Genomic DNA, 25,680 nt, shown 5'->3' on the forward strand with positions numbered 1-25,680 from the left:
CTTTATAGTTTTGAAAGAAAAACGAACACAAAACACAATAATCTGAAGAAAGTTTTGTAAAAATTTTGAGTTTCAATGCGAAAAAAAAATAGATCACAGAAAATGAGATCAAAAACAAAGCAGAAAAAATTCAAAAATGAATATACAAGAAAACGACCACCAGACAACAAAAAAAGAGGGACAAAAAAAATGTCGCCTTTTTTTTTGTCCGTCTTCAGTCGGGGCCTCCAAGATTCCTTTATAGTCTTCAAAAAATACAGTTTTCTTAAGAAAAAGACACTTGGGGCATCCATGATTGTTTTATATTTGAAAAAAAAGGCAATAAAGGCCGCCAAAATTCTTTTATGTTCTCAAAAGAAGACAGAAGGGGCCCCCAAAATTTCTCTATAGTCTTTAAAAGATGACAGTGGGGGGGGGGGGGGGCAAGTTTCTTTTATATTCTCAAAAAAACGACAGTCAGGGCCCCCAAGCTTCGTTTGTAGCCTTCAAAAAAAGACGGTTCGGAACCCCATAAATCTTTTGTTTTCTTAAGAAAGAAACCAGTTGAGGCCCCAAAATTTTTGAATTTTCAAAAAAAAGACAATCGGAGCCTCCAAAATTCTTTAATATTCCTAAAAAAAAAAACAGAAGTTCCCCCAAGATTCTTTCATATTCTCTGGGGTCCCTAAGATTCCTTTATAGTCAGAAGGAGCCCCCAAAATTCCTCTATAGTCTTTAAAATATGACAGTCGGGGGGCCCAAGAATCTTTTATATTCTCAAAAAAAACGACAGTCAGGGCCCCCAAGATTCGTTTGTAGTCTTCAAAAAAAGACGGTTCGGAACCCCAAGAATCTTTTGTTTTCTTAAGAAAAAAACCAGTTGAGGCCCCAAAATTTTTGAATTATCAAAAAAAAAGACAATCGGAGCCCCCAAAATTCTTTAATATTCCTAAAAAAAAAAACAGAAGTTCCCCCCAAGATTCTTTCATATTCTCTGGGGTCCCTAAGATTCCTTTATAGTCAGAAGGAGCCCCCAAAATTCCTGTATAGTATTTAAAATATGACAGTCGGGGGGCCCAAGAATCTTTTATATTCTCAAAAAATCGACAGTCAGGGCCCCCAAGATTCGTTTGTAGTCTTCAAAAAAAGACGGTTCGGAACCCCAAGAATCTTTTGTTTTCTTAAGAAAAAAACCAGTTGAGGCCCCAAAATTTTTGAATTTTCAAAAAAAAGACAATTGGGAGCCCCCAAAATTCTTTAATATTCCTAAAAAAAGACAGAAGTTCACCTCAAGATTCTTTCATATTCTCTGGGGTCCCTAAGATTCCTTTATAGTCAGAAGGAGCCCCAAAAATTCCTCTATAGTCTTTAAAATATGACAGTCGGGGGGCCCAAGAATCTTTTATATTCTCAAAATAACGACAGTCAGGGCCCCCAAGATTCGTTTGTAGTCTTCAAAAAAGACGATTCGGAATCCCAAGAATCTTTTGTTTTCTTAAGAAAAAACCATTTGAGGCCCCAAAATTTTTGAATTTAAAAAAAAAGAATACAATCGGAGCCCCCAAAATTCTTTAATATTCCTAAAAAAAAAACAGAAGTTCCCCCAAGATTCTTTCATATTCTCTGGGGTCCCTAAGATTCCTTTATAGTCAGAAGGAGCCCCCAAAATTGCTCTATAGTCTTTAAAATATGACAGTCGGGGGGGCCAAGAATCTTTTATATTCTCAAAAAAACTACAGTCAGGGCCCCCAATATTCGTTTGTAGTCTTCAAAAAAAGACGGTTCGGCACCCCAAGAATCTTTTGTTTTCTAAAGAAAAAAACCAGTTGAGGCCCCAAAATTTTTGAATTTAAAAAAAAAGAAGACAATTGGAGCCCCCGAAATTCTTTAATATTTCTAAAAAAAAACAGAAGTTCCCCCCAAGATTCTTTCATATTCTCTGGGATCCCTAAGATTCCTTTATAGTCAGAAGGAGCCCCCAAAATTCCTGTATAGTCTTTAAAATATGAGAGTCGGGGGGCCGAAGAATCTTTTATATTCTCAAAAAAACGACAGTCAGGGCCCCCAAGATTCGTTTGTAGTCTTCAAAAAAAGACGGTTCGGAACCCCAAGAATCTTTTGTTTCCTTAAGAAAAAAAACCAGTTGAGGCCCCAAAATTTTTGAATTTTCAAAAAAAAGACAATCGGAGCCCCCAAAATTCTTTAATATTCCCAAAAAAAAACAGAAGTTCCCCCAAGATTCTTTCATATTCTCTGGGGTCCCTAAGATTCCTTTATAGTCAGAAGGAGCCCCCAAAATTCCTTTATAGTCTTTAAAAGGTGACAGTCGGGGGGCCCAAGAATCTTTTATATTCTCGAAAAAAAGACAGTCAGGGCCCCCAAGATTCGTTTGTAGTCTTCAAAAAAAGACGGTTAGGAACCCCAAGAATCTTTTGTTTTCTTAAGAAAAAAACCAGTTGAGGCCCCAAAATTTTTGAATTTTCAAAAAAAAAGACAATCGAAGCCCCCAAAATTCCTTAATATTCTTAAAAAAAAAACAGAAGTTCCCCCCAAGATTCTTTCATAATCTCTGGGGTCCCTAAGATTCCTTTATAGTCAGAAGGAGCCCCCAAAATTCCTGTATAGTCTTTAAAATATGACAGTCGGGGGGCCCAAGAATCTTTTATATTCTCAAAAAAAAAACAGTATGGGTCCTCTGGATTTTCTAATTTTCTTCAAAAAAAGACAGTCGAGACCCCCAAGATTTTTCTATTTTTTCAAGAAAAAGACACTTGGGCCCTTAAAATTATTTTTTTTTTTCTTAAAAAAAAAGACAGTCGAAGCCCCCAAAATTCCTTAATATTCCTAAATAAAGACAGCTCATGATCATTTCATAATCCCAAAAAAAGTCAGGGACCTAAAGATTTTTAAGAAAAAGACACTTGGGACCCCCAAGATTCTTTTATAAATTTCAATTTTACGATTTGTTTATTCAATTTAGGGACATCTTCAATTTACAATTTTCAATTTAGAAAATTTTCGATTTTTCGAAAAGCATTTTTCCGTTGGTTGTTTGCTTTACTTTGCGTTACTTCACCAATTTTTTCCGTCTGACTGTCCGTTCCAACCCGACGCGATCGACCCAGGCACCCAGGTATGATAAAATCCCGAAGGAATCGATTAGTTCCAGCATAAATCTCCATTTAATAGCACGTTCTTCGCGTCCACCTCCGAAATATTTCCGAAACAGTTCCCATAGATAAGAACCGGGTCGAACCATAAATCATGATCGTATGGGAGGCCTCTAATAACAGCACGCTCTTCTCTCAGCGGTCATCGAAAGCCGTGATTAAAATCTCTGGATATTTACCTGAGGCCGACCGAGAGGTTCACATATACCGGAAGTCATAACTGGTTCCAGCAATCAGCGTGACTGTTGAAGCCCGAAGGACGAGAAATAATGAGCCTTCGGAGGAAATATGTCGTTGAAAGAGGCAAAAACGCCGTTCCGTTTCATCGGACGAGTTCACCGGCAGGTTCATTAGCTCCGGATGTCGCCAAGAACCAAAAATCGGAGAGGGCCGATGGAATCCGGCGTGGGAAAGTCACCGGATCAAGAACTTCCCCGATGGCGCGACACGGATTCTACGAAGTTGGAGGTTTGGTGTTGGGGTTTTGAGATCGGACTGCTGGAAATTTCCAGAGCACAGTGAAATGTTCAAATATTTTACTGAGGCACTGGACAAACAAAGTGGTGAAAACGATGTGAAAAGTTCCTAAGGTGTAAAAGTTTGACAGGCGGCAAAAAAGGCGAGAAAGAAGTGACAAAAAGGCAACAAAAAAAGACGTGTTGAAAAGGCAAAAAAAGGGTGAACAACCGAGCAATGGGATACATAAAAATGGGATTTGGAAATAAAAAAAAAATCTTGGGGGCAGTTTTTTTTAAGTGTATACATATATAAAATAATCATGGGAGTCCCTGCTGTCTTTTTTTAACAACATTAAAGAATTTTTGGGGCACTAAATGTCTTTTTTTTAAGAAATTGAAGAATTTTGACGTCTTTTTTAAAAAATGTAAAATTTAAAAAAGCCAAAAATTGAAAAATCAATAAACTGAAAAATCAAAAATTTAAAAATTCCAAAAACTGAAAAATAGAAAAATCGAAAAATTAATAAGTCGAAATATGGGAAAATCCCATGCAAGACTGAAATATCGAAAAGTTAACAAATCGAAGAAAATTTGAAGAATCGAAAAATTAAAAAATCGAGAAATTGAAAAGTCGAAAAATAGAACTCGAAAAATTACAAAATTGAAAAACGGAAAATCGAAAAATCCTGAAATCGAGAAGTGGAGAAATCGAAAAGTCGATAAACCAAAAAAATCAGCTTCTTAACGTTAAAAATTGAAAAATTGACAAATCGGAAAAATTGATGAATCGAAAAACTGTAAAATCAAGAAATTGAAAAATTCCAAAACTGAAATGACGGAAAATCAAGAAACCGAAAAGTCGAAAAATTGAAAAACCGAGAAATCTAAAAATCCAAACATCAACAAATTGACAAACTAATCGAGAAACGAGATATCAAAAGATCTAGAAATTGAAAAGTCGAAAAATGGAACTCCAAAAATCGCAAAAATGGAAAATCGGAATCATAAAAAATTGAAAAACAGAAAAATCGAAAAATCCAGGAATCGAAAAATCGAAACATCGAAAAATTGACAAACTAAAACATCGAGAAACGAAATATCAAAAGATCTAGAAATGGAAAAGTCGAAAAATGGAACTGCAAATATTGCAAAATTGGAAAATCCGATTCTAAAAAATTGAAAAACGGAAAAATCGAAAAATCCAGAAATCGAAAAGTCGATAAACCAAAAAATCTATTTTTCAACGTCAAAAATTGAAAAATGGAATCGAAAAACTTAAAAATCAAGAAATTGAAAAATTCCAACACTGAAATGACGAAAAATCGAGAAGCCGAAATTCGAAAAATTGAAACATCGAAAAATTGACAAACAAAAAACATCGAGAAACAAAATGTCAAAAGATCGAGAAATCGAAAAGTCAGGAAGTTGAAAAATCGAACAATTGAGAAATCGATATAGTCCAAAACCGAAAAATCGAAATATTAAAAATTGAAGAATTTTAAAATAAAAAAAATTATAAATCGAAAAATTGAACAAGCGAAACACCGAAATCTCAAAAAATTGAAAAATCGAGTAACTAAAAAATCGAAAAATGAAAAATTTTAAAAACCGACTAATTGAAAAGTCAAAATCCTAAAAAATTGGATAATTGAAAAATAAAAAATTGAGGAATTGAAAAACTGATCATCGAAAAGTTGAAAAACTAAAAAATCTAGGAACTATTGAGAAACTGAAAAGTCGAAAAATGGAAAATTTAGATGGAAAAATTGAAAAATTCGAAAATAAAAAAATTGAAGAATCGAAGAATTGAAATATCGTAAAACTGAATCATCGGAAAATTGAGAAATCGAAAAATAAAAAAATCGAGAAATCGAAAATTTGGAGAATCGACTAATTGAAGAATCCAAAACAACCAACACTAAAATGATTAAAAATTGAGAAGTCGGAAAGTCAAAAATTGAAAAACCGAGAAATCTAAAAACGGAAACATGGAAAATTAAAACATCAAGAAACGAAATTTCAAAATACTCAGAAATCGAAAAATCGAAAAGTCAAGAAGTCGAAAAACCGAAAAAACGAAATGTTAAAAATGAAAAAATTGGAAAATTTTAAGACAAAAAAAAAACGATTAGTCGAAAAATTGAAAAATCGAGAAATTGAACATTCGAAACATTGAAATCCTGATAAATCCAGAAATCAAAAAATTGAAAAATTGAAAAAATTAAAAATTCAAAAATTGAAAAATCAAACATTTCAAAAATCGAAAAATTGAAAAATCAAAATCCTGAAAATGGAAATATTCAAAAAATTAGAAATGTGAAAAATTGAAAAATCGAAAAATTGAGCAATCTTAGAAATGAAAAATCGTAAAACTGTAACATCGAAAAATTGAGAAAGCGAAAAATAAAATAATCGAAAATTTGAAGAATCCAAAAATTGAAAAATTCCAACACTGAAGTATGGAAAATTGAAAATCAAGAAACTGAAAAATTGAAAATAGAGAAATTGAAGAATAAAAAACTGAAAATTCGAAAAGTGAAATATCGAAAACTCGAAAAAACTCTTTTCAATTTCTCGGTTTTTCAATTTTTTATTCATCGAATTTTCAGTTTTCTATTTTTCGATATTTTCGATTTTTCCATGTTTCGACTTTCCGGTTTTTCGACTTTCAATATTTCGTTTTTTCTGTAATTCGAGCTCTGAAACTTTCGAAATCTCCATTTACGAATAATCGAGAAATTGAAAAATCCAGAGATAGAAAATTTGGAGAATCGACAAACTGAAGAATCCAAAAAACTGAAAAATCCCAACACTGAAGTATCGAAAATTGAGAAATCGAAAAATAAAAGAGTGGAAAAATCGAAAAAATGGAGATTTTTGATTTATCGAATTTTCAATTTTCGAATTTTAAAATTTTCGATTTTCGAAATTTCAATTTTTTAAATTTCGATTTTTCAATTTTTCTATTTTAGAATTTTCGATTTTTCAACTTTTAATATTTCGAATAATCGAGAAATTGAAAAATGAAAAGTTTAGAGTTGTGAAAGTTTGAAAAATTGGAAAGTCAATGAAAAATCGTAAAACTTAAACATCGGAAAATTGGGAAATTAAAAAATTAAAAATGGAAAAATCCAAAATTTGGAGAATCGACAAATCGAAAACTCCCAACACTGAAATATGGAAAATTGAATAATCGAAAAATTGAAAATCGAGAATTTGAAAATTAAAAATCGAGAAATTGAAAAATTAAAATTCGAGGAGAAATTGGATTAAAAAACTGAAAAATCCCAAAGCTGAAATACTGAAAAATCGAAAGATGGCTACTTCAATTTTTCGATTTTTCAATTTTTCCATTTTTCCAATTTTCAACTTTCCGATTTTAGAATTTACGATTTTTAAACTTTCAATATTTCGTTTTTTCTTTCTTCTTTGTTTCGATTTTCGAATAATCGAGAATTTAAAAAATCGAAAATGGAAAATTTAGAAACGTGAATAATTGAAACATTGGAACATCGAAAAATTGAAGAATTGGAGAATTGAAAAATCGCAAAACTAAAACACCAGAAAGTTGAGAAATCAAAAAATAAGTAATCCAGAAATCGAAAATTTGGAGAATCGTCAAAATTGAAAAATTGAACATTGAGAAATTGAAAATTGGAAAACTGAAAAATCTAAAAATCGAGAAATTGAAGAATAAATAATGAAAAACTGAAAAATTCCAAAGCTGAAATATCGAAAAATCGACAGATCGAAAAATTGAAACACCAAAAATCTGAAAAATCTAAAATTAAAAAATTCGAAAAATCGAGGAATAGAAATATCGAAGGACCGAAAAATTGGGAAATGGAAAAATCTAAAATTTAATAAATTGAAAAATGAAAATATCGAAAGATGACTTCTTCAATTTCTCAATTTTTCAATTTTTTATTTAACAAATTCGGAGAATCGACAAAATTGAAAAACTGAAAATTGAGAAATTGAAAAATTGAAATTTTAGAAATTGAAAGTACGGAAACTGAAAAATTGAAAAATCGAGAAATTGAAGAATAAATAATAGAAAATTGAAAAATTCCAAAGCTGAAACATTCAAAAATCGACAGATCGAGAAATTGAAACATCAAAAATCTGAAAAATCTAAAATTTTCTAAACTGAAAAATTAAAATATTGAAAAATTGAAGAATGGAAATATTGATAAATCCCAAAACTGAAACTGAAATCTCGAAAAATTTAAAAATTAAAGAACAATTGAAGAATCGAAAATTAAAAAACATCGAAATACTAAAAAATGAAGAATCGAGAAACTGAAAAATCGAAAAATGAAAAACTGAAAAATCCCAACAATGAAATATCGAAAACTGAAAATCGAGAAACTGAAAAATGAAACAAACAGAAACGGGGACCTATTTTTTGCACTCTAGGAGTCACGAAACGTCGAAAAAACATCTTACACTTGGCAACTAACAAAGACTAGAAAACCCGCCGACTTGACTAAAAACAACGTTTTCTGCGCCGTAAGCTCCACCACGTGCCTAAAAGAGTGCAAACCGCAACCTCCAGTGGAAATTCCTCACATTACAGAATCTTTCTTCCCAGAAGCAAGATCGCCTCTTGAAAAACTGTTTATAAACAGTTTCTGATTCCGCGAATCCCGGTCCCAGCCCACCTGTGGAAGGCGTTCTGCCATTCCATAAATCAAAACTTCGCGGTTTGCCCAAAAAACCGATCAGTGATAATTAGCAAAAGCACTCCCGTGTTTCGGGCCAATCCAGCAGCGCAATCCGCGGAATTCGAGCGATTTCATGCCTAATGACTCAATTAAAAAAATTCTCCAGTTACGCATCTTCGCTAACCTCGTTTCCGATATTACAACAGCAGATCACGGGAGTGCAACACCGTGTAGCGGTTTTCTCATCGAGTTATTTAATATCGCGGTAATTGAGCACACGGCGTTGCGATATGCTGAAGAAACACCTACGACCTTTCGGCCAATTTGGGACAATTATATAATCGAATCAACAGTTAGCTGCTTTATTCGGACGCGAGCAGAGAACCTTCGGCATCTGGATGAAGAGATGACGTAACGGATAGGTGCAGCGGCGGTTACACGCCGACTTAACAAAGAAGGGAAATGTCGGAGAGGCGATTTCGTTGCGTAAACGGGACTCGGCTGGTGTGAGGCGGGCTTTGCTGATTATGTTGAGGTTATGTTAATGCTGATTTATTGTTTGGCAGAGATGATGAAAGTATAATGCGTCTACGCGTGTGCTGACGCACTTTATTATGCTTGATTTAGATATTCTAGGAAGTATTTTGTGTAGAAATGTATTAGCAAGTTTGTGGCTATTGTACGAAAATAAACATACCTTCTAATGTGTCAAATTATGGAAAATATTGAGTGCGCTGTGTGCACGTGTATGAATTACATAAATAATAACAACAGTTGATTTAAGTTCCAAGTTTTCGCTTTGTATTGTCCAGACATAATGAAAAGCAAACGGTGGTAATTTTTTCCAAACGATGTAGCTATTTTAATTACGTCTTATTTAGACGTCAAGATCGTTCTTAATTAATATTTTTAGCGTCTCTGAAGTCATATTTAAACAACTCCTACAGTGTAAGTAAATATTTATTATGCATATTTGTTCTCATATACATAAGTATAAATTCTAACTTTAATTGAAAAATCTAAAAATACTGGAGTGTGAATGAGTTGAGTTGTAGACAGATTACAAATTATCTTAAGTTCACATTTTCAATTTTTTTTCTCAAATATTTGATTCATCGAATTTTCAATTTTTCGGATTTGGGTTTTTCGATATTTCCAAATTTTCAGTTTTTCAAATTTCGAATTTCGATTTTTTCATTTTTTGAATTTGGATTTTTCGATATTCGATTTTTCAATTATATATTTTAACTTGGATTTCTCGGTTTTTCAATTTTTCCATTTTTTTGGGATCTTTCAAGTTTAGAATGCTGGATTTTCGAATTTTAGACTTTTGGTTTTTCTGAATTTACGATTTTTTAATTTTTACATTCTTCGGGTTTTAGAATTTTCAGTTTTTTTACTTTTCGACTCTGATTTCTCGACGTCTCGATCTTTCGATTTGTCGATATTAGAATTTTGAATCTTTTCACTTTTCAATTTTTCAGTTGTCGATTTTTTACTTTCCGATAGAGTTTTCTATTTTTTCGATTTTCGAACTTTTGATTTTTCGATTTTTAGATTCTCAATTTTACGATTTATCGGATGTTCCTTTTTCCGAATATTTGATTCATATAATTTTTACTTTGTTTCCTTTTCGTTTTCTAGATTTTCCAATTTTTCCATTTTTCGATTTTAAAATTTCGATTTTTAGACTCTTCGATATATTTCGGTTTTTCCTACACGTATGTCGATTCTTGGCTTTTTCAATTCTTTGTAATCTCGATCTTCGTTTTTTGATTTTTCGGTTTTTCGATTTCTGGTTTTAAGCTTTTCGAATTTTCGTTTTTCAAATTTTTCTCAAATATTTTGGTTAATCGAAGTTTAAATTTTTCGATTTTGGGTTTTTCGATATTTCGAATTTACGATGTTTCAAATTTTCAATTTTGGAAATTTTGAATTTCGATTTTTCAATTTTTTTAATTTTCGATTTTTCGGTTAGTTTAATTTGGACTTCTCGGTTTTTCAATTTTTCCATTTTTCTACTTTTGGGTTTTTCAAGTTTAAATTTTTGATTTTTGACTTTCCATGTTTCTTTCTTTCAATAATTCGAGTTTTGGATTTTTAGATTTTTCGAAATATCGATTTTCACATTTTTGATTTTTCGGTTTTCCGATTTATGAATTTTCGGTTTACTAATTTTTCAGGTTTCCATTTTTCTTTCAATTCTTCAGTTGTTCGATTTTCAAAATTTTAATTTTTCGAATTTTCGATTTTTCAATTTTTACGTTTTTCACGTTTTAGAATTTTCTTTTTTTTTACTTTTCGATTTTTCGATTTCTCGAGTTCTCGATTTTTCCATTTGCCGATATTAGAATTTTCACTTTTTTCACTTTTCGATTTTTCAGTTACCGATTTTCGTATTTTCCGAAAGACTGTTCTATTTTTTCGATTTTCGAAATTTGATGTTTTATATTTTTTTAATTTTCGATTTTTCGGTTAGTTTAATTTGGACTTCTCGGTTTTTCAATTTTTCCATTTTTCTACTTTTGGGTTTTTCAAGTTTAAATTTTTGATTTTTGACTTTCCATGTTTCTTTCTTTCAATAATTCGAGTTTTGGATTTTTAGATTTTTCGAATGATCGATTTTCATATTTTTGATTTTTCGGTTTTCCGATTTACGAATTTTCGGTTTACTGATTTTTCAGATTTTCATTTTTCTTTCAATTCTTCAGTTCGATTTTCAAAATTTTAATTTTTGAATTTTCGATTTTTCAATTTTTACGTTCACGTTTTAGAATTTTCTTTTTTTTTACTTTTCGATTTTTTGATTTCTCGAGTTCTCGATTTTTCCATTTATCGATATTAGAATTTTCACTCTTTTCAATTTTCGATTTTTCAGTTACCGGTTTTCTTATTTTCCGAAAGACTTTTCTATTTTTTCGATTTTCGAAATTCGATTTTTATATTTTTGATAATTCGATTTTTCCATAACTTACGTACATATTTCGAAGATATCAAAATTTCGATTTTTGGATTTTCAGTTTTCCGATTAATCGGATGTTCGTTTTCCGAATACTTGATTCATACCTATAATTTTTAACTTATTTGCTTTTCGATTTCTCGATTTTTCAATTTTTCAATTCTTCGATTTTTAAAATTTTCAATTTTCGAATTTTCGATTTTTCTATATTTGAATTTTCAATCTTTTTAATTTGGATTTCCCGATTTGCAATTTTTTCAATTTTCTGACGGGTCAGGGTTTCCCGATATATTTCGCTTTTTCTTATACGTACCTATTTCGATTCTTGGATTCTTCGTAATTTCGATTTTCGAATTTCCGGTTTTCGATTTTTAGATTTTCGAATTTTCGGTTTTCCGATTTTTCGGATACTCATTTTCTCAAATACATATTCATCGAATTTTCGATTTTTCAAGTTTTTTGAATTTCCGAATTTTCGATTTTTCGATATTCAAATTTTCAATTATTTTAATTCGTATTTCTAGGTTTTTCAATTTTTCCATTTGCCTACTTTTGGATTTTTAGAGTTTTTAGAATTCCCGATTTTCGATATTTCTTTTTCAATATTTCGAGTCTTGGTTTTGTAGATTTTTTTAAATATCGATTTTAGAATTTTTGATTTTTCGGTTTTCCGATTTCCGATTTTTAGATTTTCGAATTTTCGATTTACTGATTTTTCAGATTTTCATTTTTTCCAATATGTATTATAATTTTCAATTTGTTTCCTTTTCTATTTCTCGATCTTTTAATTTTCGGTTTTCGGATTTTTCGGATACTCATTTTCTCAAATATTTGACTCTTCGAATTCTTAATTTTTCGACCAAGTTTTTCAATTTTCAAAATTTCGAATTTCAATTTTTACATTTTTTGAATTTCGGAATTTTCGATTTTTCGATATTCAAATTTTCAATTATTTTAATTCGTATTTCTAGGTTTTTCAATTTTTCCATTTCCCTACTTTTAGGTTTTTCTAGTTTTTAGAATTATCGATTTTCGGTATTTCTTTTTCAATATTTCGAGTCTTGGATTTGTAGATTTTTTTAAAATATGGATTTTCGAATTTTTGATTTTCCGGTTTTCCGATTTTCGATTTTTAGATTTTCGAATTTTCGATTTACCGATTTTTCAGGTTTTCATTTTTTCAATATATATTATAATTTTCAATTTGTTTCCTTTCTATTTCTCGACCTTTTAGTTCTTCAGTTCTTCCATTTTTTTTTCGAATTTTCGGTTTTCCGATTTTTCGGATACTGGTTTTCTTAAATATTTGACTCAACGAATTTTTAATTTTTCGACCAAGTTTTTCAATATTTAGATTTTTCGATTTTTCAAGTTTTCAATTTTCAAAATTTCGAATTTCAATTTTTACATTTTTTGAATTTCGGAATTTTTGATTTTTTTTCGGTATTCCAATTTTCAATTATTTTAACTTGGACTTCTCGGTTTTTCAATTTTTCCATTTGCCTACTTTTGGATTTTTAGAGTTTTTAGAATTCCCAATTTTCGATATTTCTTTTTCAATATTTCGAGTCTTGGATTTTTAGAATTTTTGATTTTTCGATTTTCGATTTTTAGATTTTCGAATTTTTGACTTTTATTTTCGATTTTTAGATTATCAAATTTTCGATTTACCGATTTTTCAGATTTTCATTTTTTCCAATATTATAATTTTCAATTTTTTTTTTGAAGAAAAACTATTTTGTAATTTAGTGTTAAATATGAAACAAATATTTCGGCAAACTTATTATTATAATAATAATTAGTAATAACTAATAAAAAAGAAAAAAAAATTAATCAGTCGTGTTTTTGTTCGTTCTCACAGAGCAAAATTAAAACAACAAAAACATCGGAAAACCCTAAGAAATATCCACGTTTCCTTGAACCAGCACCGAATAAATACCTACTCGACAACTCCAATGAGTCAAAAGAAAATACCAATCACTCCTCTGTGAAGGTCCTCCACCATCTCCAGGAATTCCGGTGTGAATCACGCGATTGTAAAACCATCTTTGCACGTGTCTAATTAGAAATGGTGCAACAATGTGCTTGCCTCCGCTTCGTGACATTTTGAGGTTGTTAATATAGAACGATTCGCTCTAAAAAATTTACAACGCAAACTCCCAGTCAAGTTTGCGATGATAAAAAAAAACCTTGGAAACCTTGACCCTCCAGCCCACTTCGCCCAACCGCAGTAAACACTTTTTCCTGGCGACGATATTTGTCAAATTGTCACTTTTAATTTTCCGAAAATGGTCAAAACCGAAAACCTCTGCATGAACGCCGACTTCGAAGCCGCCCCCGTCGAACGCAAATCCTCGACGAGAGTCGGCCGAAAAGAGTCCAAGCCCAAAGTCCGGGCCAACCGGAACCCCTTCATCAACTTCGTCCAGGAGTTCTCCAGGCGGGCCGGAGTCTCCGGGAAGCAGCTCATCTCCAGGGCCGCCGAGAGGTGGCGCAGCATGAACGAGAGCGAAAAGGCGCCCTACTGCGAGCTGGCGCGCAACGCCCCCAGGCGCCGCAAGAAGGGCCCCCAGCTGACCCGGAAGAAACGCTCGAGTAGAAGATAAACAAAATTCTGGTGCCATTACAGCCTTTTACTGAAATGTGCGTTTTTTTGCTTCCCGGACAACTCCGGGAAGTACTTAGCCTAAATACACGTGACAAAAAAGATTTTTTGGAAAAATAAGGAAAGCGTTTTATTGACGTCCCTGTTTATACACAAAATTTTCTATGTGGTGGAGCTCCGGGAGCCGCTGCGGTCGCTCTCGTCGTGCTGGCGGCGCTTGCGGCGGCGGTGGCGGCGGCGGCGGGGGGCTTTTTTGGCCATCTCGTAGTACGGTGCCTTTTCTGCGTCGGTCATTTTGCGCCACAGTTCTCCGGCGTTTTGGATTAGTTCCCTGCCGCTGACGCCGACGTTCTTCTTCCGGTACTCTTGCAGGAAGTTGAGGAAGGGGTTGCGGTAGATCGGGGGGGATTTCTGAGGGGTGGGTTCCTTCTTTTTCTGTTTGGTGATGTTTTTTTTGTCCATTTTTCGGGATTCCAGGAACTGAAGTTTGTTTGGTTTGACAGGGAGAGAAATAGTCGAAGGGGTTGGAAAAGCCAACTTTTTTTGTGGTGAGGAAAGGTCAGGTGACAGTTGGAAATTCAGACTTTTTGAATGTGGGAAGGAATGTGATGAGACTTTGAATTTTTGGAGATTGGCCACAGATTAAAAGAAAAATTTTGGTGGTGGCAAATGAAACCTTTGTTTTTTTTTTGTACATTTTAATTCACTTTGGAGCAAAATTTGTTCTATAATTAGAGAGGATTTTCCCAAAATTGCCTTAAGAAAAAGGGGTATCTTATTGATAAGATAGTACACCCTTTTAGGGATTAACGATATTAATTAGAGTTCCTCTTTAACAACTTTTTTGTAGGTTTTTTGTTGTTTTTGTAGCATTTTTTTAATCGATTTTTGTTGCTATTTTGGTGCCTTTTTTGGACACATTTTTTCGTCGTTTAGTTTGTTTATTTCTTTGTTGCTTTTTTGGTCAGGTCAGGTCAGGTCAGGTCGGGTCGGAAATATAGAAAAATCGAAATTTAGAAAAATGGGAAAATTTCAAATTAAAAAGTCCAAAAATACAAAAATTGGAAGATCAATAGGTCCATCCACTGATGAAATGATGATGAAATGACCATAGGTTCTAAAGATCTTCGATTTTCCGATTTTTCACTTTTTCAGTTTTTTAAAATTTGAATTTTTGATTTCTTGATTTCTCGGTTTTCCGATTTTTCGACTTTACGATTTTTGAATTCCCGATTTTTAAATTTTAGATTTTTGAATTTTTCAATGCTTCAATTTTCCATGTTTTGATTTTTCTATTTTTAAATTTTACAATTTTTGATTTTTCGCTCTTTCAGTCCTTCGTTAGTTCTATTTTTCGAATTTTTGGATTTTTGGATTTTTCAGTTTTTTGATTTTTCAATATGTATTTTTTATGTTTCGATTTTTTAGTTTTCCAACATTTCAATTTTGGGAATTTTTGAATTTCAGAATTTTGCAATTTTTCGATTTTTTGATGTTTCGATTGTTTGATCTTTTGATCGCCTTTTTTATAGTTACATTTTTTGTAGCCTTTTTGTGTCGCGTTTTTTTTACCGTTTTGCTAGCGTTTTGTTGTTCTTGTGGCATCTTTTTCATGTTTTTATCGCCATATTTTTGTAAACTTTTTTTGGGCGTATTTTTTATAACCATTTTTTTGCCATCCTTTTTTTTTGTCCTTTTTTTGATGCAGTTTTTGTGGCCTTTTTTAGTCGCTTTTTTGTGGCTTTTTTGACTTCCCTTTTTTTAGTCGAATTTTTCTTTTCGCCTCCCTTTGTTCCTTCTTTCTGTTGTGTTTTATGTTTCTATATATGTTGCCCTTTTTGTGCCTATTTTTGGTGCCTTTTTGAACACATTTTTTTGTAGTCTAGTTTGTTTTTTTTTTGTTTTTTTTTTTTGGTCAGCTCAGGTCAGGTCAGGACAGTTTAGGTCAGACCTCCTTATTTTTCCGTCTTATTAGCACTTTTTTGTTGTCTTATTTGTGTTTTGTGGCCATTATTGACGTCGTATATGGCAACTTTGTTCTGTCCCTTTTATTGTCGTTTTGGATTTTTTGTATTTTTTATCGCATTTTTTGTTCCCTTTTATTTGCATTTTTGTCGTTTTTTGTTAGCTTTTTATTGTCGTATATTTTTGGGACCTACTTTGTTGATTTTTGGTCGCCATTTTTTTTGCACTTTATTATCGTCTTTTTCATCATTTTTCTCGGTGCTTCTTTTATTCGCATTTTATTTTGTGGAATTGTGACGCCTTTTTTGTCGGCTTTTTGTTGTATCCTTTATTGGGCACTTTTTTTTTCACATTTTTTAAGACCTCTCTTTTGTCGTTTCCTTTTTTATGGCCTTTTCTTGTTGTTTTTTCTACTGCCTTTTTTTGTCGTATTCTTTTGACACATTTTTTGTGGCCTGTTTTTATCTCCTTTTATTGATACATGTTTTTGTAATCTTTTGTACCGCTTTTTTGTACCTTGTGACTTTTTTATTGTTTTTAGTCGCTTTCTTTTGTCGTTTTTTTGTAACCTTTTTTATCGCTTTTTTGTTGCCTTTATTTGTCACTATTTTATCACGTTTTTTATATTGTCTTTTTTTGTGGCTATTTTGTGTCGCCCCTTTTTTCCTTTTTTTTGTCCTTTTTCGTCGCATTTGTCCCTTCTATTGCGTTTTTTGCATTTTTATTGCCCCTTTTAGGGCCCTTTTTTGTAGTCTCTTTTTGTCGTATTTTTTGTTTATTTTGTTGATTTTAGTCGCCTTTTTTTGACTTTTTATCGCTTTTTTGGTTGTCCTTTCACTTGTTGCATTTTTTGTGGCCCTTTTTGTCGCCTCTTTTTTTATACTTTTGTAACCTTTTTGTGGATTTTTTGTAGTCTTTTCTTGTCACTTTTTTACCGCATGGTTTTAATAGCCCCATTTTTGTCGCTTTTTACCTTTTTTATAGCCTTTTTTTGTTGTCTTTTCTACTCCGTGTTTCTTGCCACATATTTTGTGGCCTTTCTTTGTCGCTTTTTTTGTTGTTACGTTGTTTTATACTTTCTTATCGCTTCTTTGTAGCCTTTATCACTTTTTTGTCACATTTTTTCTAGTCGTCCTCTTTGATCACATTTTTGTGACCTTTATTTGTTGTTTTATCCATTCTTTTTTTTTGGGGCATTTTTTTTGGACGCAGTTTTTGTGACCTTTTTTAGTCGTTTTTTTTGTTGTATTTTTTGTGTTTTTTTTGACTTCCTTTTTTTTTTAGTCGAATTGTCGCCTCCTTTTGCTCTTTTTTGTGTTGCGTTTTATGTTCCCATTCTTATGATTTTTTTTTGTCTCATTTTTTCTCCGCCTTTGTTTCAGCTTTCTTTTTCACTTTTTTTGGCGTCTTTTTTCGGTCATATTTTTTAAACTTTTTTGTAGCATTTAATTTTTACTGTTCTTTTTGTCGTTTTTTAACTCCCTTTTTTTAGTTCCTCTTCTTTGGCCCCTTTTTGTCGCTTTTTATTATTGAATTAATTTGTCATTTTTTTTTAGTATTTTTTAACATTAACTAAAAAAAAACAAAAATGTACAATAAATTTATCCAAATCAAATATGATTGAAAAAAAAATATACATAGTAGACTATGAAATTTAATTTTTAAATAATGACATTACAACCGTTTGACTACCTTATTTGACCTGTCAACCTTAACAACAAGTTAGTGTTGCCAACATTTTTTTTTATCATAAAAAACCAATTTGTTAAAATCAAATTTAGGTAACTAGACTTGTTGATCTTTTTAAAGAGTCGTATGAGTAAGACGTTTTGATGATGACGTCATAAAATTTTCGAAATGGATGCATAAACAAATTTTTACCCAATTTTTTTAAACAAGTCCTGCCAAGACATTTCACTGACGTCATCAATTTGTGGCGGGAATAACCACACTTTGAATTTCAAAAATGCTTCCTAAATCGATAATTATCGGTCTAGAGACGACAAATACAAACGAAAAAAAAAAAGATATTTATGTCAAGAAATTACCAATCTAGAAATGGCGTCACTTCGCCTCTTGCGTTAGCGTCATTTTCGTCTCAACGCCGCTCGATCTTGCGAAATAATAAGCCAATTTGGCCCAAAGCGTCTGCAAAATCCATGCCACTTAACAAACCAGAAAGCCAGCCGATATGACACGATTTGATCGTAATTCCGATTAAAAACCTGCCGTCGCCTCTTCCCACCTCCGCCTCTGAATTTCCTATCAATCAGGCTGACTTTTTCCGTCTACGCAGGCCGGTCCGGCCATTAAATCGTTATCTTGTTTGTCGCTTTATCTGAATTCTATTATTAAAACCAGTTCCTACGCGGATCCGAGCCTCGGAATGTGACAAAATGGAAATGTAAATCGACTAATTAAACGATAACATTCGCGACGCTCCTAGAGTTCATCGAATATCTCACTTTCTCAGGGTCTGGACACAGTTTTTGGAAAAGCGTCCTACCTGGCGTGTTGGTGTCTCGTCGGTCCTGGCTGCACTGAAGCGGTTATCGGGTCTATTAATAGCAACAAAAAATTCGGGTTAATTTAGTGTAACATTGTCCTTGAAATTTTAAATGGTTGGTACTCTACACCCATTTAATAAGAATTTAATACCAAAAAAATCCACGACTTGTAGGGAGAACCCCTGGTCACCGGGCCAAGCCAATTATTTTATTTGTACACCATGTTTAATTATGTAATTTGGAGCGAACGCAGCACCTTGCAAATGCCGAATTACACCATTACCAGCAATGAGCTTAATAAAGCCAATTGGAGAGATCAAGAAGGTTAGAGAAGAATGCGACTGTAATAAGAGTGGCGTCGGCTCGCGTTAAATCGTTATTTAAGATGCCGAGGAACAAGAGGAAGAAGGGAGAGGTCGGACCGAAGACGTGCCATTACGCGATGACGTAATATGTCACGTCGACGATAAAAATACGAGTAAGAGGTGCGCGCGTTTCGCAAGTGTCGCGGAAATGACGGCAGATTTATTTATTCGGCGAAGTGGAAGAAGAATTCGGAATCGGAATGTTCTAATTGGGACGGTGGTTCTCAGGCATGGGTGGCACCCTCGTCAACACCCCGAACCCACAAGTGCTACACATGTGTTCAGGTTATTTTTCAACTTGACCTAACTTGTCTGCATTATGGGTTTTTTTCGTAAATCCCGCCTTTCTTGGGTAAACAAGTCGAGGACGTCGCTTTTAAGGAACGCGATGACAGGCGAACGGAAATATCCACTCGGGCGGCCATTTTTCAAAAAAAAAGGAACCCCAGCGGCTGGCGCCAGTGGCGGCGAGCCGGATCGGACTTTTTTTAATTAAAAACAAAAAGAGTCTGATGGTGAATCGCAGACGGAATTTTGAAGCTTCAGTCACCACGTTTAAGTGTCGAAACCGAATGACATAAAAGACAACCTAAGTTTTAACATTCACTTGACATATAAGTGACACTACGGTGTTAACCCAAATTGTTGACTCATTGAATTGTTACTAAACCCACATCTCTCAGTATAGCTTCGTTATTACTAAATTTTGTCTGCACCTTCCTGATTTTTATTATTGAGATATTTTATATACCTGATTTAATTTGACAAGGTTTTGTATATTATAAATTCATAATACGTTTTTATTTTTTATATGAGCTAATTCTGTACATGGAAAACCATAATTAAAAGTGACATTGCAAGTCAAAGTAAATATGCATAAAAATAATAATAATAATACTTAAAAAAAATTGTCAAGGGAATTATCGATTTTGCAATTATGCTCCGCCTCCCGGTCTGACAACGAATGAAACTTCATCAAAATTTAGATCGGGGCGGCTACGGGTGGAGCTTAATCTTTGGCTTTATTATTTTTATTAATATACATCGTATTCTTCGAGGAACACGATATTAAAAAAACATGTTTTTAATTTCTTGTAGGGAAATAAGGATTTTTCAGTTAATCTCCGCCCTCTTGGCTCACGACGAATAAAAAAATCATCACAACTGAGATCGGGTGGGTGGGCGGGGCTTACGTTTTATATTTTTTTCTTAATATGTGTATAGTCTTCTTTTTATAACAAGAAACTTAAAACATGTTTAAAATGGTAACTAAGAAATCAGAAAGTAAGCCCGAGGTATTCACGCATTAGGTAATTTTACTTTTATAAAATTACGTTTTTTTTTTCGCAATGTATATCATAAAGGAATTTGAGAACCCGGGTGGGTTAGTTACACCTTGGGTCGTGGGTTCGATTCCCGCCCTGCTTCTGGCTCTTACGTATGTTCTGTCGCTGAAACATAAAAAAACTGCCAGGTGTGGGATTCGCACCCACGCTCCCTTAAAAGAATCAGGGCTTGATGATCTGAATTTCTAAATAGAAAGTTTAGAAAGTATATATTCTTTAAAATATTGTGTTAAGTTTTTCTCGATTTTACTTAATACCAAATTTTTTTAATTAAAAGCAAAAAAACAGTGGTTTGATTTTTATTATCGAGATATTTTTATATACCTAATTTACTTTGGCAAGGTTTTGTAAATTATAAATTCATAATACTTTTATATTTTTCATAAAAACTAATTCTGTCCACAGAGAAGACTAGTAGATTCTTAAAAAAAAACTAGAATTAGAACAACGTCAGCCAACGAAAATAAACGAAGTATAGATGGGATTTAGAGATGTCTTCGAATAAGATATGAAGAGCGGCTATTGATCTGAATTTCTAAATCCAATATATTCTTCAGAGTTTTGGCAATCTTGTGTGACCAGAATTTTGGCAATCTTGTGTGGTCAGAATTTTTGGGATCTTCGCCTTCCAAATACGCAGAATCTTTAGAATCTGTGGAATCTTTGAAACCTTCAAAGTCTTCATGATCAGAATTTTTGGAATCTTCAGTTTTCGAAATATGCAAAAAATTGAGAATCTGTAGAATCTCTAGTCTCTAGAATCCCTAGAATCTCCAAACGTTCTAGAGTCTCTAGAATTTTTAGTACCTAAATTATTTAGAATCTAGATTCCTCAGAATCTCTAAAAATTCTAGGATACATAGAATTTTTAGAATATTCAGGATATTTAGGGGTCTTGGAATCTCTAGAGTCTCGAAAAGTCCAAAATCTTTGAAAATTTTGGAATATTTAAAATCCTAAGCATCTTCATTTTTCGGGCTTCGAAATATGTAATCAAATCTTCATATTTTTTGGAATCTCTGGAATCTCTAGTCTTGGAATAGCTGGAATTCTTGGAATTTCTGGAATCTTTATAAAATCGTTGGAATCTTTATAATTTTCAGAATTTTATAATTTGATCAGAATTGTTGGAATCTTCAGTTTTCGAAACATGCAGAAAATTGAGAATCTGTAGAATCTCTAGTCTCTAGAATCCCTAGAATCTCCAAACGTTCTAGAGTCTCTAGAATTTTTAGTACTTAAATTATTTAGAACCTAGATTCCTTAGATTTTCTAAAAATTCAAGGATGTGTAGAATTTTTAGAATATTCAGAATATTTAGGGGTCTTGGAATCTCTAGAGTCTCGAAAAGTCCGAAATCTTTGAAAATTTTGGCATATTTAAAATCCTAAGCATCTTCATTTTTCGGGCTTCGAAATATGTAATCAAATCTTCATATTTTTTGGAATCTCTGGAATCTCTAGTCTTGGAATAGCTGGAATTCTTGGAATTTCTGGAATCTTTATAAAATCGTTGGAATCTTTATAATTTTCAGAACTTTATAACATGATCAGAAGTGTAAGAATCTCCAGTTTCGAAATATGGAGAAAATTGAGAATCCCTAGAATCTCCAAATGTTCTAGAGTCTCTAGAATTTTTAGTACCTAAATTATTTAGAAGCTAGATTCCTTAGAAGCTCTAAAAATTCTAGGATATATAGAATTTTTAGAATATTCAGAATATTTAGGGGTCTTGGAATCTCTAGAGTCTCGAAAAGTCCGAAATCTTTGAAAACTTTGGAATATTTAAAATCCTGAGGATCTTCAGTTTTTAGACTTCGAAATATGTAATCAAATCTTCAAATTCTTTGGAATCTCTGGAATCTCTAGTCTTGGAATAGCTAGAATCCTTGGAATTTCTGGAACCTTTATAAAATCGTTGGAATCTTTAGAATTTTCACAATTTTATAACATGATCAGAATTGTAAGAATCTTTAGTTTTCGAAATATGCAGAAAATTGAGAATCTGTAGAATCTCTAGTCTCTAGAATCCCTAGAATCTCCAAACGTTCTAGAGTCTCTAGAATTTTTAGTACCTAAATTATTTAGAAGCTAGATTCCTTAGAAGCTCTAAAAATTATAGGATATATAGAATTTTTAGAATATTCAGAATATTTAGGGCCCTTGGAATCTCTAGAGTCTCGAAAAGTCCGAAATCTTTGAAAACTTTGGAATATTTAAAATCTTGAGAATCTTCAGTTTTCAGGCTTCGAAATATGTAATCAAATCTTCATATTCTTTGGAATCTGTGGAATCTCTAGTCATGGAATCGCTGGAATTCTTGGAATTTCTGGAACCTTTATAAAATCGTTGGAATCTTTATAATTTTCACAATTTTATAACATGATCAGAATTGTAAGAATCTCCAGTTTCGAAATATGCAGAAAATTGAGAATCCCTAGAAACTCCAAACGTTCTAGAGTTTCTAGAATTTTTAGTACCTAAATTATTTAGAAGCTTGATTCCTTAGAACCTCTAAAAATTCCAGGATATATAGAATTTTCCAATATTCAGAATATTTAGGGGTCTTGGAATCTCTAGAGTCTCGAAACTCTCTTTAAATGAGAATAAATCCTTTATTATTTCGTTCACACACAAGCTTAATGTATGCGAGTTTGATTACAAAATCAATCATCACAGCTTACAGAAATGCTCTTCCATTTTGGATTTAGGTGTTTTGTATGATAATAAGTTCAGTTTTGCAGAACATGTGGAGAGCATTACTTCACAAGCTAAAAGATCACTAGGGTTCCTTATTAGAAACTGCAAAGATTTCACTAGCATTCAAGCTTTGAAAACTTTGTTCTATGCTTTGGTGCGCTCTAAATTAGAATACTGTGCGTTAGCTTGGTTTCCTTATTACAACTATCAAGTAGTATGCCTTGAGAACATACAGCGCAGATTTTTAAAGTACCTCTATTTTAAGGAACAGAAAACATGGCCAACGAGAAATTATCCGCAAACAGCTCTACTAGAAAAATTTGATATGAGTTCATTATTTTGTAGACGTGTTACTGGCGTTATCGTCTTTTTATATAAATTATTAAATAATCAAATTGATTGCAGGGCCTTAACTAATTCTTTGTCCTTTCTGGTACCTAGAACTAGCAGCAGGCATTCTGTAACATTATACACTAGCATTGCTAGAACTAATTTTGGGAGAAAAGCACCGATATATCTAATAAGCTATTTTTTAAAAGAAATAGAAATGAATTCCGATTTTGACATTTTTAACACTAGCCTTAAGTCTATAAAAGACACTGTTAGAATTAAGCTTAAGTAGTTTACACTTTACTTTCAGATATGGTTTTCATACTGTTGTATTTTAATTTAAGTTATTTATTTCTTGATGTATATGCCTAGATTTACAGATTGTGTGTTTGATTTTTGATATTGCAGATAAATGTAGGTATTTATTTCGGCTTTAATTTATTCATTCATTCATTTATTTCTATTTTAATTTTATTTAAGTTAAGTTACTGTTCTTATGTTTCATTATATTGAGATCTTTGATTATTTATGCATTTAATTTATTAATTTGTTATTTTCTTTGATTCTGAATTGTTGTCATTGTTTTTATATTCTTTATAATTGTCCTGTAACTGGAATGTGTAGTTCTGTTGGGCAATAAACTTTATTTATTTATTTATTTATTATTTAAAAAAAGTCCGAAATCTTTGAAAACTTTGGAATATTTAAAATCCTGAGGATCTTCAGTTTTCAGACTTCGAAATATGTAATCAAATCTTCAAATTCTTTGGAACCTCTGGAATCTCTAATCTTGGAATAGCTGGAATCCTTGGAATTTCTGGAACTTTTATAAAATCGCTGGAATATTTATAATTTTCAGAAATTTATAATATGATCAGAATTGTTGGAATCTTCAGTTTTCGAAATATGCAGAAAATTGAGAATCTGTAGAATCTCTTATCTCTAGAATCCCTAGAATCTTCAAACGTTCTAGAGTCTCTAGAATTTTTCGTACCTAAATTATTTAGAACCTATATTCTTTAGAATTTCTAAAAATTCAAGGATGTATAGAATTTTTAGAATATTCAGAATATTTAGAGGTCTTGGAATCTCTAGAGCCTCGAAAAGTCCGAAATCTTTGAAAATTTTTGAATATTTAAAATCCTGAGAATCTTCAGTTTTCAGGCTTGGAAATATGTAATCAAATCTTCATATCCATTGGAATCTCTGGAATCTCTAGTCTTGGAATAACTGGAATCCTTGGAATTTCTGGAACCTTTATAAAATCGTTGGAATCTTTATAATTTTCACAATTTTATAACATGATCAGAAGTGTAAGAATCTCCAGTTTCGAAATATGCAGAAAATTGAAAATCCCTAGAATCTGCAAACGTTGTAGAGTCTCTAGAATTTTTAGTACCCAAATTATTTAGAAGCTAGATTCCTTAGAAGCTCTAAAAATTCTAGGATATATAGAATTTTTAGAATATTCAGAAAATTTAGGGGTCTTGGAGTCTCTAGAGTTTCGAAAAGTCCGAAATCTTTGAAAACTTTGGATTATTTAAAATCCTGAGGATCTTCAGTTTTTAGATTTCGAAATATGTAATCAAATCTTCAAATTCTTTGGAATCTCTGAAATCTCTAGTCTTGGAATAGCTGGAATCCTTGGAATTTCTGGAACCTTTATAAAGTCGTTGGAATCTTCATAATTTTCACAATTTTATAACATGATCAGAATTGTAAGAATCTTCAGTTTTCGAAATATGCAGAAAATTGAGAATCTGTAAAATCTCTAGTCTCAAGAATCCCTAGAATCTCCAAACGTTCTAGAGTCTCTAGAATTTTTAGTACCTAAATTATTTAGAACCTAGATTCCTTAGAAGCTCTAAAAATTCTAGAAAATAAAGAATTTTTAGAATGTCCAGAGTATTTAGGGGTCTTGGAATCTCTAGAGTCTCGAAAAGTCTGAAATCTTTTCAGACTTCGAAATAATCAAATTTTCATATTCTTTAGAATATCTGGAATCTCCAGTCTTGGAATTTCTGGAACCTTTATAAAATCGTTGGAATCTTCTTAATTTTCAGAATTTTATAATCTTATATATAATTTTTGGAATATTTAGTCTTCGAAATCTTCATAATCTATATAAACTTTATAAGCTTTACAGTTTTTGGAATCTTCAGTCTTCGAAATATTCAGAATCTTTGGAATTTACATGACTCCTGGAACCTTTGCAATATTTGAGCTCTTTGGAATCTTTATAATCTTCAGAACCGACGAAATTTTCAAAGCCTTCAGGATTCTTAAGATCTTCAGTTTTAGAAACCTTCAGAATCTTTACATAAGTAGTTACAATCTCTGGAATATCTAGAGTCGTTGGAATTTCTGAAACTTTTGGAATCGCTGAAGTGTTTAGAATTGTTATAATTCTCAAAATCTTAAAAATTTTCAAGGACTGCAGTCTTCCAAAACTTCAAAATTTTTGGTATCTTCAGCTTTTGAAATATTAAGAATCTGTGGAATTTGTACCGTCGGTATATTCGGAATCTTCTTTCGAATTTCTGGAAATATTGGAATCTTTGAAGTTTTTGGAATCTTTATAACATTCAGCGAAATCTTCAGTTTTCATAATTTTTGTAACCTGTAGTCTT

At 32.1% G+C, this 25,680-nt stretch overlaps 1 protein-coding gene across 1 annotated transcript; it reads right to left on the reverse strand.

Moving 5' to 3' along the window:
- Positions 1 to 13,948: 13,948 nt before the first annotated feature.
- LOC135140966 (high mobility group protein B3-like) lies at positions 13,949 to 14,380 on the reverse strand. Its single transcript, XM_064071726.1, has one exon. It carries the CDS (start codon positions 14,298 to 14,300, stop codon positions 14,001 to 14,003), a length of 300 nt encoding a protein of 99 aa, XP_063927796.1. The 5' UTR covers positions 14,301 to 14,380; the 3' UTR covers positions 13,949 to 14,000.
- Between the last annotated feature and the right edge of the window lie 11,300 nt (positions 14,381 to 25,680).

Source organism: Zophobas morio, unplaced genomic scaffold, assembly GCF_036711695.1.
Source record: "Zophobas morio isolate AGI-343-1 ecotype UQ-CSIRO unplaced genomic scaffold, CSIRO_AGI_Zmor_V1 ptg000041l, whole genome shotgun sequence".
Taxonomy (NCBI): Eukaryota; Metazoa; Arthropoda; class Insecta; order Coleoptera; family Tenebrionidae; genus Zophobas; species Zophobas morio.

What these genes read in the sequence shown, in the direction of transcription:
- LOC135140966 (XM_064071726.1), bottom strand. Translation starts at nt 14,300, where the DNA reads ATGGACAAAAAAAACATCACCAAACAGAAAAAGAAGGAACCCACCCCT.